Raw genomic sequence first — 18,293 nt, forward strand, 5'->3', positions numbered from 1 at the left:
ACAAAAATATACTGAAAACCAAAGGTATTCTCTGAAAATCTGAAGACCAATAAGCCAATAAGGTGCAATGGTAAAACACTATCTTGACATGTCCAGGGTTCAATAACAATCTTTCATAGACCATCCATAGATAATCAAATATAAATTTCAGTAAATATCCGCATTTAGTTCTAGTGATCAACCGGGGATTTGAGATACCTTCAACTGAGGCCCCCAATTGCTATTGAACGTAGAGTTCCTCTGTGAAAAACATATGAACAACACAGCTTTCCTTTGAACACATCGTGCGATAACTTTTGGGTTCCGGGTTTCCCCTGCCCAACGGCTTTTGAGTCTCTCCAGCCGGTATAGAATTTACTCAGGTCCATTGGTCACAGGGGATTTTGCTAGGACCGAGTCGTTGGATACGCGAGGAAATCTTCTTTCGAGCTTCCTCACGTACTTGGCTTGACTTTATAACCCCAGGAGTTGATGGTCGAAGGGTGGGCAACTCCTTGCCTATACGTCACGGCATTACCCTGGTCTCCATGTAATTGGCATACAGGCAGAAGTCCTCCATGACTTTCTTAGAAACATTAGAGAAGTTTTATGTACCTTCAACTAAGGCCCCGAATTTCTATTGGACGTAGAGGTGTTCGAGGGAAACAGGAAAATTTCTCTTTGAACACATCCTACAATGCCTTTGATTTTCCTTTAGGTTCCATGTTTCCCCTTCCGATTGGGTTTTAGGTCTTACCAGCCCGTATATACTTTTCACCGCTGGGTGCCTTGGCCACAGGGGACTTTGTTAACTGGTCGATTAGGACCGAGCGCTTAAGTAGGCGAGAATACCTTCTTTCGAGCTTCCCCACGGATTTGGCTTGACGAGATTACCCTGGTCTAGACAATCCCACGGCAGCGGGTTCTACGACACCGGATTGACCCGAAACAACAACACTCCAGTTTCGGCCAGCGGCTGCCAACCCAGTGTATACATGTTCGTGTTTGTTTATTTTTCTGTTTTGGGAGCAGCACATCCCGGAATGCTTGCTCCGGATTCTTCTGGTCCGTGCCGGGCTTGAGGAAAACCCCGGACCATGGTTCTGTACGGTTTGCCAAAACACCATCCACCATAGATCAGTCTCGGTGCGATGTAATGGATGCAGAGGATGGGTGCATTTTAGAAATTGTTCCGGTTTAACCCGGTTGCGAGACTATAGCGATAGGGACTATGTTGCTTCGTGCTGCACCAACGTAGTCCCCAGTGAGTCCACGACCTCGTCGTCAACTTCCGAGTCGTCGTCGGAGTATGGAACTCCCCCGCAGTCTCCAGGACAGCAACCTTTACCGCAGCACTTAACGCCACATGTTGCTGTTCCAATTCCGGACAATGCATCGTTCTTGCAGTTCAATTGCAACGGACTCCGAGGTAAAATTGATGAGATAGTGGATTTTATGAATCGGAGGAATATCAAGATCGCAGCGGTGCAGGAAACCAAGCTCAATGAAAATTGTAGCTTACAACGTTGCAATGGTTACAACGTATTGAGGAAAGATCGCACCAGAAGTGGAGGTGGGGGATTAGCGTTCCTGATACACCATTCTGTTCAATACAGACCTATCTCGCTTGAGCTAGTCTCTAGTGACCCGTACATGGAGTGTATGGGGGTAGCAGTCAAGTGTGGTACTGCCGAGGTAGAGGTGCTTAATGTGTATATCCCGCCGGTTAATAGCTGTGAACCGCGTTACTTGCCTAATATAAGCCCACTTTTGGAAGGCAATAACCGCCTGGTACTAGGGGACTTCAATGCCCACCATGAGTTGTGGCATTCCGTCCTAGGTAATGACCAGAGGGGATCAGCGTTGGCAGAGCAGATTGACTGCTCCACATTTTGCACGGTAAACGAGGATGCCCCCACCCGAATAAGAGGAGAGTGTCACAGTTCGCCAGACTTAACCATCGTGTCACCCGGTCTGATAAATGACGTGACTTGGCAACCCGTCATTTCTCTTGGCTCAGACCATCTCCCGATAATCGTCTCCATCAGCAGATCGCCCGATTTCATAACCTCTGAACGCCGCACTTTCCTTAACCATGGGAAAGCCCACTGGCCCGAGTTCAGAGAGTTCACCAACCTTCGCTTCAGAGAACTGCCCAATCCTTCTGATGTTCGGGTAGCTGAAAGGATTTTCCGGGACATCATCAAAGCTGCAGCCGCTCGCTATATACCTGCTGGTCGAATACCCGAAGTAAGACCAAATTTCCCAGCAGAGGCAGCGGGATTAGCGAATGAGCGTGATGAGCTCCGACGTACCAACCCTACTGATCTCAGAGTCAGTGAACTGACAGTGGAAGTCAACCGGTTGGTACAGGAGCATAAGCGGAAAAAGTGGCTAGACCATCTGAAGTGTTGCAACATCGGAACCGATTTGAGTAAACTGTGGGTAACGGTAAAGTCACTCTCGAACCCTGGGAAAAAGGATGATAGGACAGCAGTCACATTCAACGACGTAACTGTGACTGATCCGAAGAGGTGCGCTGGCTGTTTTAACCGCCAATTTGTCGAGCACCCCGAGAGTGATAGGGCGAGGCGAAGAGTACTACGTCGTATAAGAGCTCTTCCCGCCGAGGATGTACCTCCACAGTTTACGATGGGTGATGTTGCGAATGTCATCCGAAACGCTAAGTCATCTAAAGCGTTGGGCCCGGACGGAATATCAATGGTAATGTTGAAGCAACTGGATACGCCGGGAGTTGAGTATTTAACCAAAGTCCTTAACTTGTCGTTAGCCACCCACATAGTTCCCGAAGCCTGGAAAATGGGCAGGGTGGTCCCGCTACTGAAGCCTGGCAAGGATGCCAGCAAAGGCGAATCATACAGGCCAATTTCGCTTTTGTCGCCAGTAGCAAAGACTCTCGAGGCCTTACTCCTCCCCAGTATCAGAGGAAGCTATTCAGTTGCTAACCATCAACACGGTTTCCGTCCACTACATAGCACTACAACAGCATTGCACGCCATATCCACACATATCAGTCGAGGACTCAACCAGAACAGGCCGTGCCACAGAACAGTAGTGGTGGCTCTCGACCTATCAAAGGCCTTTGATACGGTCAACCATGCCACGCTGTTCGAGGACGTTGAGAACACTACCCTCCGGCCAAGTTTGAAACGTTGGGTAGTCAACTATATGTGTGGACGCCAGTCGTACGTGGAATTCCGGAATAAGAAGTCCAAGCCTCGTAGAGTGAAACAGGGAGTTCCCCAAGGTGGGGTGATATCTCCGGAACTGTTTAACCTCTACCTTTCCGGAATTCCGCGCCCTCCAGACGGCATCGAGATCGTAACTTATGCGGATGATTGTACGATCATGGCGTCGGGTCCTGTAGTTGATGACATATGTGTCAGGGTGAATAATTATCTCGCGGAGCTTGCCGCCTTCTTCCACGCGAGGAATATGAAAATATCCGCCACTAAATCGACGGCCACACTATTTACCACATGGACTGCGGAGATGAGAACACAGCTGAATGTGCAGGTCGAGGGGCATATAATTCCGACCACCAACTACCCCAAAATTCTTGGGGTCACATTCGATAGCATGTTCAAGTCTTCCGCGCAAGCCACAGCTATTTGCGATAAAATGAAAAGTAGGAACAAGGTCCTCAAGGCGCTAGCCGGCAGCACTTGGGGTGCGGATAAAGAAACCTTGTTGACCTCTTATAAAGCGATAGGTCGGTCTGTGGTTAGCTATGCGGCTCCAGTGTGGTCGGCGAATACAAGTGCAACGCAGTGGAAATGTATTCAGACCTGTCAGAATGCCGCCCTGAGAACTGCAACAGGGTGCCTCCTCATGACGCCTGTGGACCACTTACATGAGGAGACGAAGGTTCTTCCCTTACGTCAGCATAATCATATGCTTTCGTTGCAGTACCTGCTTGGGTGTTATCGCGGGAGTCACCCTAACCACCATATGGTGGATAGAACTCCCCCACCCAGGCGTGTCAGGAAGGACCTGCACGATCTAGAGAGAGAGGTCCAGCGATATAAGAGAGAGCCTCTAGATCATGAAGCCTATCAAGCAGGTCTGAATAGCATTCATACTGATGCAGTCGCAGAGGTAGTCAATAATTACAGTATGAATGCCATACTCGGAGTCCACCCCCCATCCATTGCAGCTGAAGAACGTCGGCTGCCTAGGCAAACCAGGGTAGTTTTGGCCCAACTACGTTCAGGATGGTGCAGCCGTCTCAATTCGTATTGGGCACGAATTGATGAGGATGTGCGGAACGCCTGCCCAGCGTGTGATACAGGCCCGCACAATACGCTGCATTTGTTTAATTGTCCTGCCAAGCCTACCCAACTCCGTCCAGAGGATCTATGGCTACAGCCCATAAAGGTAGCAGAATTCCTAAACCTGGACATTGAGGAAGAACCAGATTAGTCGGAAAAAACAACAGAACGTGTAAAACTGCTACAACAACAACAACCCTGGTCTAGAAGATCTGCATAAGGTCGTCAGAATCTAGAAGATCTGCAGAAGGTCTTTTAGGTCTAGGAGACCTGCAGAAAATCTTCTATGCCTAGAAGATCTACAGAAGGTCTTCTACGTCTAGAAAATCTGCAGAAGGTATTTTAGTGTTGAGGGACCTGCTATTTATTCTACGTCTAGAAAAACATGCACAGGGTCTCCAAAGTCTAGAAGACTTGTAGAAGGTCTTCTAGACACCAAAGACGTGTGGCACGCCTTCTAGATCTAGAAGACCTACAGAAGTTCTTAACCAGAGCGTGTGAATTGTTGCTCTGGTTAAGAACTTCTATAGGTCTTCTAGATCTAGAAGGCGTGCCACACGTCTTTGAATCAGTATTTCTTGTTGTAGCAGTAATATATGTTAGCTGTTTCTAGAATACTAGTCTGGTTCTGATTCTGTGTCCAGATTTAAAAAGTCAGCTAATCTCATGGGCTGTAGCCAAAGATCCTATGGATTAAGTTGGGTACGTTTGGCAAGGCAATTAGAAATATGCAGCGTAATGTGCGGGCGTGTATCACACGTGGACGTTCTGTACATCTTTGTCAATTCGGGCCCTATACGGTTTGAGACGTCTGCACCTTTCACAACATAGTTGAACCTAAAATGCCCTGCTTTGTCTAACTTCTGGTTTCTTCATTGCTAATATAAAGAACTGGCCACCGAAACTAAAGATATTTACTGTCTGAAATAGCATTAAACATTAAAAATCTGAACTAATCAAGCACGATTTTTAAATATACCATTGAAAAGGCCACAAGTTCCAAATAACAAATCAATTCTTACAATATTCCGATATGCACTCTAAGTATTTCCTTTCCATATTTCCACAAGGTTCCAAAGGCCATTGTCTAAGGCTCCTAGTTATCATTTCGCATGCACATTTTTGCTTGCTATTCTGTAACGATTTAAATCAATAATCAAATATATATTCAATAATATACATTTCTATTCAAACTAATTGCTGATTTCTCTGATGTCCTTGGATCAAATCAAACTAAACTCTGTTGAATTGCAAAAAAAATAAAAGGAACAGAAAGAAAAGAAAATTACAACAAGTATAACTAACTGTGTGGAACAACAAGTCCCAAAAGAGGTCAGATTCTAATAAGCATGATTTTTTCCTGCATTTCTTATTCCCTTTTTTCCTGCTGTTCTTTTGATTAATAAGTAGGTTGGCTGGCTGGCTGTTGCTTGGTGGGTTGGGGTAGGAATGACAAATTGCTTGTGCAAAACCTTTCACGTCAAACTCCCACATTCCTACCTACCCACCAAGATTCAAGCTCTTGTAGAGGTATATAGAGCAAACATTTTGTTTTAAAGATATCGCTTTCAAATATTATTTGTGTTTTTTTTTTTTATTATATCAATTAATCACTTATGTCATTTTTAATTCATAACGTCAGAAGAACAAACACACAAAAAATACTGGGTAATAAATAAAACACCTGAAGTATTTATTTAATCACTGCTCCTCTACTCTCATTTTGTTGGATTTTCTTTTTCGTCTATGTTTCACAATCTCTCACTTGAAAATTTTCTTTTGGTATCATTGAAAACTATGAGTACTCTCGCACTATTAAATATCTCTCGCTCTTTGTGTATTTTGACATTTCTTGTTCTTCTTCTTCTTTTGACGAAGAAGAAAAACAAACGAGACAGGCGTGACTTTAATACACACCATTACCACACAACCCGCTATGTATGGTAACACAAACGAAAGAGATAACACTATATGACACTAAATATAGATATCAATATATATATATGTAGTATGGATGAAAACCATGGTTCGTGTGTTTGTGCAGCAATATACTTATGAAAGTATAATGATTGCTCATTGATTTCCACAAAAAAAAAGTTTTTTGTGACTGCTTTTGGTCATTTCTTTGATTTTATAACTGAAACGTGCACTTTTTTGTTCATTCAATCACAATTTTGTTTATTTCCCACCCAAGTGAAGTGGTATTTTCATTGGATTATTTCAACTGAAAGCTTGTTGGTTGGTGGTCCAATCTGTCTGTCTCTGCGTTAACAAAATTTAGGCCACCGCCGTCACAGAGTAGAAAAAAATGTTTGCATTTGATTCCTTTCTTCTTGTGTCTGTATATTGGCAAAATATAATCACCTTTTTTGCTAATTTAACTACATTTTTGCAAGTGTTTTTTGTAATTGGATTTTGGAATATTGTTATTTCTTTCTTTTTTTCACTATATACAACACAAAATGATATTCCTTTTTAAAACAGACAGCAGACAGTCAGAGACTTTCGTCGTCGTCGGGGTGTAGTTTATTTTCTTTCTGCATTTATTCTTTTTCCGATTTTTTTTTCTTCCTCCTATTATGCCAAACTCTCTTGTTACTACTCTGACAGCTATGGGCCTCTCTCGTGCATTTGACAAATAAACTCGGAAGGGTTGCCAATCTCTAGTTGATTTGTGAAATAGCAACAATCAGTGTTGCAAAAAAAATGTTTTCCATCAAAATAAAAGCATAACAAATTGCAAATATTTTTAATTATATATAAATATTAATTATTTAGACGAAAGCAATGTATTTTAAGAAAACTAATTGCACAAATAAGAAATTAATATGTTAAATCGTTTCGAAAGAGCGCAGCAGTTGTGAAATGTCAAATCATATGTTTTGTTTATGATTTCCCTGTTGGAAACATAACTAGTCATTAAATTGCCATGAATTGATAACACCACAGCATTTAAGCAGAAAAACTTGACTAACACAAAAAAATATCAATTGGATTCCAATTAGAAATGAATAAAAAAAGACATGTTAACATTATCGTTTATTTAAAAGAATTTTAACCTTGATTTATTTATGTTTTACAAAATAATATTATAGGAGACAGACTACGGGCTCAAAATCCGGGTTTTTTAACATTTCGGGAGTTATATCAAATTTATCAATTTTTTGAACCCGAACTTTGAAAAAAAAAATAGAGTTTAGCTCCAGCTGGTGAAAATTTTGAAATTTTTAACGAAGGCAAATTTAAATTATTGGACCAGAATTTTACCAATTTTTTTGACCCGAACTTTGAAACATATTGAGTTGAGCTCCAGCTGGTGGAAAAATCTGAAATTTTTACCGATGGCAGGTCTTGTAATCCTAATCACAGCGGCATAATTTGCTGGTTTTTTTTCGCGGGAATCAAATATTCAGAGTTCCATATATTCAAAAATCAAAAATATCCCTTTTACTTTGCTGTTTCTAAACCGAAATGTCACTACATGTAGGCTTATATATACGAATTGCAACAACAAAACATTTCTGGGAGGTGGGTCCATATTTCCCGTTACGTATGGCTCCAAAGTATAGTAACAACTCTATGGCGGGAATATGGCGACTAATCAGCAAAATTTCACAAAAGGAGCTATTTTTAGATTTTATCTGGAAAGTATTAATTTCCCCCAAAAAAATTTCCGCCAGCTGGAGCTAAATTCAATTTATGCCCTTATATTTTAGGACCCAAGATAAGAACCAATGGCGACTTTTTTGGTACCTGAGAACCCCTCTAGTTTAGTAAAAACACTTCGATTTTTCGAAAAATTTTTCCAGAGGTAAGTATTTTTACCTTGATTCCGGGATATTATTATTTTTTTTTGGGGGGAACGGACCGCGATCCCAGGTTTTTGACCCGAAATACCGGGTTCAAGACCCGGATCCCCTTACCCGATATAGACAATATAGGTATCGTTTGAAAGCTATACAACAAGTGGTCACATGATGGTATTATTTATAAGCGTTTTGGAAATTATAGTAAAATTATCGATTTGTTGGGCCCGGATTTTTAAGAAACCGCCAAAAATTCAAAAAAGGCCCAATGATAAAATTGTCAATAAAATTGATGCCAAACTATAGCTTAGAGTCTGATCTTTCCAAAATGCTATAATTTGTGCTAATACCTTTTCTGGATCGAGAGAAACATAAAAAGGCACTTTTCGCTTTTTTTTATTTCTGTCCTTTATGAAAAAGTCTGCTGAAATTATGAGTTGCTTCTTAGTCCCTATTCATTTTTCGCAAATACCTAATCTTTTTTGCGTACCAATCCTTTTTTTGATAAGCACATACTAGTCCTAACAATTAGTAATGATTTCCCACAGGGTATTTGCTTCTTCATATGAAATAGACAAGTGTGGATATAGTTACCATCATACTTCAATAATGCCGGTAGCCATATACCTATTAAATCAACATTTCATTTCTATTTTTCACTATAAAACCATGATAACCATTCGTCTTGTTTTACACTTTGTTTATAAATTTAATTTTTATTATAAATTTTCTAATATTTCCTTCCATTTCCACACACAATAATTTTCTTTTAAATAATCACAATATTTCACAGAATAAATTTTTCTGTATGTATTCATTCACATTCACGCACACACAGCAGTTATTGCCATCCTTTTCACTCGCATCGGGTTAATACAACAATTTCATACATGGTAGAATTACAAGGTAACCCTTTCACGCCAGCTGGTATCAATTTGATACGTCAAAAAAATTGTTGTAATTTGAATTCGCCTTACAGATACATAACATAAATTTAAACTTCAAACGGAAACAACAAATAAACCTAGAATTCCTTATACTACTCAACCAAATGACGAAATAATGGTTTTGAATCCTAGGTCTCTTTGGACGTAATCCGTTTCAGAGGTTTGGAGTCCGTTAAGCGATGTCCGCCTTATAGTCTGTTTGTACGCACGATAAGGAAGGAGTATTCGATTTTGTCCAAATTGGCGCATCGTAATTCATCTATCAAAATAAGATCAAGATGGGAATCGGTCTTGCCTCACAAAACGGCATCAGTGCTAGGTTAGGTGCGAAATGGGCAACATCGTTCCACTACATCAAGTACCTCCCCCACAAAGGGTCAACATTTCACATACACCAATATTTTTTTGAATAACCAAAACCTTTATTGAATCCGAAACAGGCATCACATTCTTTTTATATTTTACACATCCCATTATTTCTACTAACTCAAGATAAGCTTTGGTGCCTCCCCCACAAAGGCTCAAAATTTTGAAAATCCATGAAGCTCATAAAACGAGAAATTAACATCCGTTTCTATTGAGACTTGGTACATCTGAATATTTTCATCTACACAAGATCTGTAATAAAGATGGTAGAGATCGGAAATTCACCGTTTAATGTTGATATTGTTGATGGTTCCTTCCTCATATATTGAGTTCTCTGAATTCTTATTGAATTTGTTTCCATTGAGATTTCCATTTCACGGCATTTAACGCATTTTTATATGGTATTGTTTGCTTTTATCGAGTTCTCTTAAACCGGGAAACGTACAAAAACAGTACAATTCACAACAACACAACATTTCCTTGCTTGAAATTTCAATAAAAATTTAAAAATAAACAATATTTTTCAATATTTCAAAATTGTTCTGATTGGTGCAAACCAATTTGCTTCAAATTTTATATGTCAGGTAAATTCGCTTTGCTTTCAATTTTGACATATCAAGTTTCCAAAAAAGTTGCTTTGTTGTAATTTTCGCCTATGTTGCTACCTGATATTTCTACCATGATTTCATATTTTATTTCTATTTTGCTTTTGCACTTCTCTTTGAGGGAAATTCTTTTTTTTTTTGGTCAGGCACAGACAATCAAGCAAAAATGTGAAAATTTAAGACACTGAAACATGAAATTGTAGTTATATTTTGCCTTGCATTTATTTACACCAAACACATTCTGAAGAAATTGAAATGATTTTTACACAATTTGTTTAAATTACCATTTTTATAAATGTTTTTATGATTTTTTCCGGTCTTTAAAGACCAAAAAATGTACAATTTTTCTCCACAAGTCTGTGCCAGTGATGCCAACACAACTGAATTCGTTTCAGAGTGTTACCAAGTTGTTGGCATAGCTGCTGTACTAAATAGGAATTGGTGGCTGGCGTAAGACGTCGTAAAGGCCGTTGACAGGGAGTACAGAGAAAAATTTTCTCTTTATGTTATCGAAAAAAATTGCGAAACTAATAAATTCTAGGTGTGCTGCTTGTGATTGGCCGGAAGGAATTGTCATACATCTTTTTACTTAGAGATAGATTCCTTTTATTGTAAGAAAAATGTAAAAATTAACAGACAGTATTCTTTTAAACCCCACGGCAATCAGCTGATTTGCCAAAAATCGTATATCATAACAACCTCCGATCGGCGACGTCTATGAATACATATAAAAATCTACTTATATTTGAAGAAATATTTAAAAAAATTGACTTTTCAATATTCCCAAGCGTTGATGCATCCCCAATGGCGTATACGTTAAATAAGTATTATTTACAGGTCTAAAGACATGTTTACGTTACAGTTTTTTTCTAGGTTATCGTTCTTTATGTAGATTTATTTAAGGTATATGTAATGGAATTAACAACCGACTGGGTTTTCTAAATCCTTTACACCGTAAACGTACTATAACGGATATAATTTGTCATGTACGCTACTTGTTTCCAAGTTTAATTTTTGAGTTATGCTTTGACCAAATAAAAACATAATTAGAGCTAAAATGACAACAACATCGGGACCCCAATTCTCCGTAGAAACTTAAAGGAAAGGATTGTCCATTGAAAAATTGTATTAAGAATTTTTTCATTTAATTTCACTCTTTCCAATAGCGCCTTCACCAAACTAATATGGCTTGATTTTTTTAATTTTTTTGGTTTATATACATATAAACGTCATTTCCTACTAAATTTCTTGTTCGAGGAAACGACGTCATTAATTTGACGTATAATCAAAGGTATTGACAATCTAAACTAGTAAACTAACAGGATTTATTCATTTCCACATTTTGTTAAAAAACGTTCTGATAAAGGCAACTATTAAAAAACAGCTGTTACATTTCTGCCATGCGTTACGTTGCCAACTAATCATGACTGCGTTTGACATCACTTCATATTCCTTGCTCACGCACACACACAGTCATTCCATTTAAATATCAATTCAAACGGTTCATTTTCTGTGTGTGTTCCCAACAATTCGAGAGGTTTTCGAAAGAATTTTGCAAAATTTAATAAAAACTATTATTTTTCAAAAAATAAAACTACAAATAAATACAGAAAATGTATAAAAATCCTGCCTCTGGCTTGCGGGAACAGCTAAAATCGAAAACGAGCTCCACAAATAATAATAATGCCGGTGAATATCATCAAGGAGCACAAACGACGAACAAAAATCATATTGGCGGGAGTATGGCGACAAATCAGCAGCAACAGCAGCGTACCATGAATAAAAAGGTAAAGAAACTACATTTTTTTAAAGAAGCAAATAAAATAAGTGTTAATTTTTCTAGCTACCGGAGACAAATACCAAGGTAATGACAAATAATGCCATGCCCCCGCCAAAAAGCACAAGCACTGCGGCAAGGCATAATATGGCCACAACATCGAAAATGGGATCATCCACTGCCCCCAAAGTGGCTGAAAGTTGGAAAAAGCCCACAAATCCTGTTGGGACCGGAGCGGCTAGGATCCAAAACAAGGAAAATCTGGCCAACGTTGAAATAAAACAAGAAAACGGCAAGGCAAGTAAACAGCAGTTGAGCAAGGAACAAGATACGCCATCAAGTAGTTCCAATAGTACCTCATCCTCGGCGGAGGACCAACAAAAGACTGGTATGTAAATGATTTTTGGTTTTGCCACTGAATTTCTAATCTTTTTTGGGTTACAGAAATAAAAAAGGATAGCAAAAAGGTATGGTCTCTGTCTAATTTCGATATTGGACGCCCCTTGGGTCGCGGCAAATTCGGCAATGTCTATTTGGCACGAGAAAAAGAATCCAAATTTGTGGTTGCCCTCAAGGTATTGTTTAAACAGCAAATACACGAATCCAATGTGGAACATCAAGTTCGACGCGAAATCGAAATCCAATCCCACCTGAGACATCCACATATTTTACGTCTCTATGGCTATTTTCATGATGAGGCCCGTATATATTTGATATTGGAATATGCCCCAAAGGGAACCCTATTCAAGGAGCTGCAGGCCCAACCACTTAAACGTTTCGAAGAAAGACAATCGGCCATATATATCAAATCGTTGGCCTCAGCCTTGCAATATTTACATGAACGTGATGTCATACATCGTGATATCAAGCCGGAAAATTTATTGCTCGGCCATAAGGGTGATTTGAAAATAGCTGATTTTGGCTGGTCTGTGCATGAGCCGAATTCGATGCGCACCACATTGTGTGGAACTTTGGATTATTTGCCACCCGAAATGGTTCAGGGTAAACCGCATACGAAAAATGTTGATCTCTGGAGTTTGGGTGTGTTGTGCTATGAGCTGTTGGTGGGACGAGCACCATTTTTGGCCACCGAATATGATGATACGTATAAGAAGATAATAAAAGTCGATTATAAGTTGCCTGATCATGTAACGAAGGCGGCTGCCCATTTCATATCGAAGCTGTTGGTGTCGAATCCTCAGCAACGTTTGCCATTGGATCAAGTTCTAATACATCCATGGATTTTGGCTCATACACAATGAGAGATGATGGCAGGCAGGAAGAAGGCACTGATTGTTATTGGCATATTTATTTTTTAATTTCTTTTTTTTTTAGCGATTTTAATGGTATTTCCCCATTCTTTTTGTATATCATCCAGAAGCATTTTTTCAATGTTAATTGTATGTTCAATGTTTGAAGCACTTTTGTGAACTGGTAAAATCCTATTAAATTGGCTATGGGGTTTTGAAGAGCAATCTTTTCCTAAAATGTTTTGTGATTGCCTCGAATATCCCGAAGGAATTTAGGTTTGCCAGCCGCATTATGTGTTGGAATGTATTTTATATAAATGATTTAATTAGTCCCAGTTTTTATAGATATCCCTACAGAGAGCAAAAGATTGAAAAACAAATATTTGTTCTTAATAATTTTAAGGTTTTTTTTTTTAAATATATTTATTACTAATTAGTGTTTCAAAAAAATAATACAAAACATGAATGAAAAATAGTTATTTTTTTAACATAAATACAGGCTTGGCTTCTTTTATTTTTAAATACATATTTTTTAAATTTTGGAAATAATTAGTTTTGAGACGACTGAATTTCTGTGAGTTTTTTGTTTTCTTTTTGTTCAAAGGCCTAAAACTTTTTTAAATGAAATTCCTCTTTTTTTCTGGGTATAACAAAGGGAAGTCCTTTATTAAAGGATCCTTGTTAACCGTACTTTAACATTATCACAGTACAAACAATACAAATATTAATGGAAAAAATGCATGTAGGCGTGTGTGTGTGTGGTTTTGAAATTAGCAAAATTTGGACAAATGAATGTGAAATATAATATCGCAAAGAAATGTCATGGAAATAAAGTTAACAAAATATATTTGGACAACATCCGGCAAGGACCTACATTCTTTACTTGTAGAGATTAAAGAAATGGTTATTGGTTCCTAAAATCCACAAAAAAACCCCCAAGATCAAGTTGTCTTGAAGTTTTGGAATTTTCTACCTTAACATTGATAAAGGTCAGGGTACCTTGAATTTTTGAACTTTACAAAAGTTTATGAACGATTATTCTCCAAATGAAAGGGTAACACTAAAAATTACTAGACATATTTTTGTGAAAAGAATTTGAATTTAAATATGCATTACGAACACATATAACATTAATTTAAAAATATATACTAAATTTCGAAAAAAAAAAATATGTGATCCTTCCACTTTTACTTAAAGATTTGATGAAAATGTTGTTTTAAATTCTACACAGTTTCGAAAACACATTAGGCCGGTGGATCACATACCCGTCCTCAGGAAAGGAAATTTATCAAATTGAAAGCTTAATAATAAATATTTTATATCTATACTTATTTCATAAATAATATTCGATAATCGGGTTTTTGTTTTATTTTTTTTTAATAATGTGTACTCATCTCGTCGGTATAGCTTGGTTTAATGGCGTATAGCTTTATCAGCTTTCCTTTTAGCCGAGGGATTTGAATAGTCATCTGGAAAAATACAAAACAAAGTTGAAAAAAAAATAAATAAAAAATTACCACTCTTAAAAATTTATTAATATTGGACGGGTCGGACTTTGAATACGCTCCAACATTTGGAATGAATTTGGAAATTTTCAAAAAATAAAATCCGTAAAAAATTCTGTTAAAATCTTAAAAATACCGAGTCTATACGACTTGGACCTACATAGGTATTATTTGTCATAAGCCATTACCATATTCAAATTCGATAAACAATGAATAACGTAGCTAAAATCATCAAAATACCGAATATCGGAACGTACCGTTATATGGGGGCTATACGAAGACTTGGACCTGCACAGACAATTTTTTGTCATAGACTGTATTATCTATCACAAACTTCAAATACCAATATTGAAACAATTCCGATGAATAATGTAGCTAAAATCATCAAAATACCGAATATCGGAACGTACCGTTATATGGGGGCTATACGAAGACTTGGACCTGCACAGACAATTTTCTGTCATAGACTGTATTATCTATTACAAACTTCAAATACCAATATTGAAACAATTCCGATAAATAATGTGGCTAAAATCATCAAAATACCGAATACCGGGAGGTTCCGTTATATGGGGGCTATACGAAGACCTGGACCTGCACAGACAATTTTCTGTCATAGGCTGTAGTATCCATTTCGAACTTCAAATACCAAATTTAAAACAATTCCAGTGAAAAATGACGCTGGAGGGTATAAAAAGTATCAGTCGGTTTCGCCGTCAGATGTATACCCTCAGCCAGGCTCTCTGGAGAGACTCCCCTTATGTCACCTTTTCTTTTTTTGGTAAACAAAAAAAAAACTCCCTTTGATACTTCTCTTTGTTGGTGTTAAAAAATTCCTTCGCTCGCAAAAAAGACTTACTTTTGGTCGGCAAACATTTGGTCACCTTAAAGTACCTACTTTAGTTGGAACCCCCTTTTTTTGCTTTATCAGATTCTTTCTGGACGCCTTAAAATGCCCCCTCATTTAACCAGACTCCCTTCTGGTCATCTGAAGAAATTCGACTGGCCTATAAAACCTCTGTGGCCAATCTGCCCATCTATGAACGACAACTTTACAAAAGATTGGGTCTTTAACTCTTCTTTCCAAGCCTTCAGCTTTTGCCTGTAATTCGTCGCTTCTGCCCATTTTCCCTCTACTCTGCCGCTACAGCAAACCCTGCTTCCGCACATTAGCGCATTCATTACAGTATCTAAAAATAAAACCCTTTTCCACTTACCATCATCGTCCTCCTCCATAGCACCACCTTCACCCTCATCTAAACGTAGACCATCGCCAAATTCTTTACCCTGATCTTCGGCTACTTCATTTTTTAAATTATCATCCATTAGTTGTTGATTGTGTTTGACAGCAATGTCACCGGCTGCAGCACCGCCATCGACCATTTCGTTATCTCCTGCCATAAGGCCACCAGGACCACCCATGAGATCATCATCATTATTGACATCATCAGCACCAAAGTCATAATTATTATTGTTGTTGTTATTATTATTGTTTGAAGCCTTTAAACCGGCAGCTGCGGCCTTGGCAAGATTTTCTTCATTTTTATTATTTGCCTCCTCTTCGGCATTCTTCGACTGCTGGTCATTATTCGACTTTTGTAGCAAATCTTCAAAATGTTCCGGATATGGGGCAACATTTTCGGGTAATTTCTTTTGATTGGGTGGCAATGCCAAGGGTGGTGAGTTACTACTTGTGCTGCTGCTGATAGCATTGTCGCGAGCAGTTCTTGTATTAGCCAAGGTGGCATTGTTCAATGCAGCTGCAGCCATTTGAGGTTCGGACTTTGTTGAGGGCGATGATGAGCCTGATTTATTATGTTTTGGTGCACCCAATGGTGCAACTTGTTGTTTGCGTTCTTCTCGTTGTTGTTGTTGTGGTTGCTCTTCCCCATCAGGCTTCATCTGATCGTCGACTCTTTTGATGGGCTTTGGTACAATCTGAAAATTTTCAACGGAATTTAGTATTAAACTACCATTATAATGTTTGTTTATCAGAGGCTTAAACACTGGATTAGTATTTGAATTGAATTGTGTATCTTGTTTAGTAGGAGTAGAAATAGTAGAAGTAGTAGTTGTTGTTGTAGTTTGTTTTGTATTAGAATAAAAATCCTTGCGAGGTCCAACACCATAATCTCCTGCCTTATTATTTTTTAAATCGTTTAATGTATTATTTCTAGTTGTGTTTACCGAAATACGGTAAACGCCATCACTCACTGGCTCCTGTAGGTTGAACGTTTTTTGACTGGTGCTACTGGGGGGATTGTCGACAACGTTGGATTGTGGAAACACTGGATTTCGTGATTTATAATCACAATGTGATTGGTAGTCTTTTAGTTGAGCTTCCAGTTCTTTAAGGCGGTCCAGTTGCTGTTGTGTCTCTGTGGCCGAGAAAAGATTTTCCAAACGTTGTTTTTCTTGTTCGGCGGTATTATATTTTTCCTGCAAAAAAGAGAGACGAATTGAGAATCAGAATTTTATAAGTTTTAAAAGACCTGACTTACCTTCCACATATATACCTCGCCAGATTTGTTGGACTTCTCCTTATTTAACTCGGATTTTAGCGATTGTACCTTCTTCTCCAGGCCGTTTATATTCTCCAGATGTTGTTTGTTCGATTTCATACTTTCATCTTTGAGTTCCTTGTGTTTACTTTGAAGTAGCTTATGGGCCTGTTCCAGTTTTTCGTAACGCATTTGTGCCTCCACTTGTTCTTTTTGATATTTTTCGTCGGTGTTTTTAAGTTTTTGTTCCAGGTTACGTTTTGTCTCCAAAAATTCGGTACGTTCACGTTCCTGATTCTTTTCCAAGTGGAATTTCTGTTCGACAAGGGCTATAAAAGGGAAGAAATTCATCAAATTTTTTAGTTAATTTTGGATGTAAAATAATTAATCATTCCTAGTGAGCTCGAAACAAGTTTTTTCAGAAATGAATGGCAATTGAAAGACATATTCCTGGAAGTTGGATTGCTGACCTTTGGGCGTCACCAAACGTAATTGGAAAACATAGTATTGGAACCTCTACCAAGTTTATACTAATTATAATTGCAATATCTATAACTTTAGTCTAGCACAAGAAATAAACGTGATTGCAAAATCTCGATACAATATGGAATCAACCCACTACTTCTACCTAGCCCTGATTAATCTGGTTCCATTTCCTATAATTTCTATGAACTTACATGTCAACCTCTCGTTTAACGCCTCCTGTTGTTGTTCACAGTGTAAACGCTGTTCTCGGGTCTCATCCAATTGTAACTGAGAACTATGGAATATGACCACCATGCCCACCATTAGCACCAGTATGGCAAAACAAACCAAAAATCGACATCGCCCTGTGCGGGCGAAACGTGTACCACTCATCTTGCGTTTATCCAGTTTCAAGGTATTTCAATAATCGTATGGATGATTATATTTTAAAATTTAATTAATTAGTTTTCCTTTTTTTGCTTCTGTCTTGTTCAAAGTAGGTCTCTTCCCTTTTTGCCTTTGTTCTAGTTCAAGGAAATTGTTCACTGTGAAAAATTATGAGAACTAGTTCCTTTCTCTTGAAGGATGTCACTGATCCGTTGTTCAATAAAAAAACCTTAAACAAATAAGAATATTGTGATGGGCTTCAATAAATTATGTTTGTTTATTGTTTATTCATATTAATTATAAAATATAAGTTTCATAAAATCCATATATCCCTAACAACAAATGATGTAGTTCCTTTAGTGAATAAAGTAACTAACAAACAAGACATTTAAAAACGTTCCAAACGTTACGAA

General features: G+C 38.2%; 3 protein-coding genes across 9 annotated transcripts in view; 1 reads left to right on the forward strand and 2 right to left on the reverse strand.

Moving 5' to 3' along the window:
• LOC101899083 (casein kinase I) overlaps positions 1-10,414 on the reverse strand; it is a 91,339-nt gene extending 80,925 nt beyond the window's left edge. For 3 of the 5 annotated variants that reach the window (XM_059118294.1, XM_059118293.1, XM_059118290.1), the window contains exon 1: positions 10,280-10,414. The gene's annotated coding sequence lies outside the window, so the exon portion shown is untranslated. Of the gene's footprint in view, positions 1-5,955; positions 5,973-6,635; positions 6,871-10,279 lie in introns of those variants that run through there. The other 2 variants (XM_059118291.1, XM_059118292.1) reach the window with 2 other exon arrangements.
• A 1,053-nt stretch (positions 10,415-11,467) lies between these two features.
• LOC101887912 (aurora kinase C) lies at positions 11,468-13,544 on the forward strand. The gene is made up of 3 exons (XM_005186133.4): positions 11,468-11,782; positions 11,839-12,160; positions 12,217-13,544. The coding sequence occupies exons 1-3, from the start codon at positions 11,609-11,611 to the stop codon at positions 13,032-13,034; spliced, it is 1,314 nt and encodes a 437-aa protein (XP_005186190.1). The 5' UTR covers positions 11,468-11,608; the 3' UTR covers positions 13,035-13,544.
• An 836-nt stretch (positions 13,545-14,380) lies between these two features.
• LOC101887346 (ras guanine nucleotide exchange factor P) lies at positions 14,381-18,034 on the reverse strand. 3 transcript variants are annotated; one of them, XM_005186130.4, is made up of 5 exons: positions 17,706-18,033; positions 17,029-17,357; positions 16,715-16,966; positions 15,745-16,465; positions 14,381-14,491 (listed from the first exon to the last, which is right to left on the reverse strand). In XM_005186130.4, exons 1-5 carry the CDS (start codon positions 17,884-17,886, stop codon positions 14,436-14,438), a joined length of 1,539 nt encoding a protein of 512 aa, XP_005186187.1. In that variant the 5' UTR covers positions 17,887-18,033; the 3' UTR covers positions 14,381-14,435. The 3 variants fall into 3 exon arrangements, with proteins under 3 accessions (XP_005186187.1, XP_005186188.1, XP_058974296.1); XM_005186131.4 differs by having other exon boundaries at positions 16,742-16,966; positions 17,706-18,032; XM_059118313.1 differs by having other exon boundaries at positions 15,745-16,966; positions 17,706-18,034.
• Positions 18,035-18,293: the final 259 nt, after the last annotated feature.

This window comes from Musca domestica, unplaced genomic scaffold (genome assembly GCF_030504385.1).
Source record: "Musca domestica strain aabys unplaced genomic scaffold, Musca_domestica.polishedcontigs.V.1.1 12, whole genome shotgun sequence".
NCBI lineage: Eukaryota > Metazoa > Arthropoda > Insecta > Diptera > Muscidae > Musca > Musca domestica.

What these genes read in the sequence shown, in the direction of transcription:
- LOC101887346 (XM_059118313.1), bottom strand. Translation starts at nt 17,886, where the DNA reads ATGAGTGGTACACGTTTCGCCCGCACAGGGCGATGTCGATTTTTGGTT. An exon ending in GCGAGGTATATATGTGGAAG is followed by an intron (nt 16,967 to 17,028) that starts GTAAGTCAGGTC and finishes TCTTTTTTGCAG; the next exon opens with GAAAAATATAATACCGCCGA. An exon ending in TATGGAGGAGGACGATGATG is followed by an intron (nt 14,492 to 15,744) that starts GTAAGTGGAAAA and finishes GTATTTTTCCAG; the next exon opens with ATGACTATTCAAATCCCTCG.
- LOC101887912 (XM_005186133.4), top strand. Translation starts at nt 11,609, where the DNA reads ATGTATAAAAATCCTGCCTCTGGCTTGCGGGAACAGCTAAAATCGAAA. An exon ending in AGCGTACCATGAATAAAAAG is followed by an intron (nt 11,783 to 11,838) that starts GTAAAGAAACTA and finishes TAATTTTTCTAG; the next exon opens with CTACCGGAGACAAATACCAA. An exon ending in GGAGGACCAACAAAAGACTG is followed by an intron (nt 12,161 to 12,216) that starts GTATGTAAATGA and finishes TTTGGGTTACAG; the next exon opens with AAATAAAAAAGGATAGCAAA.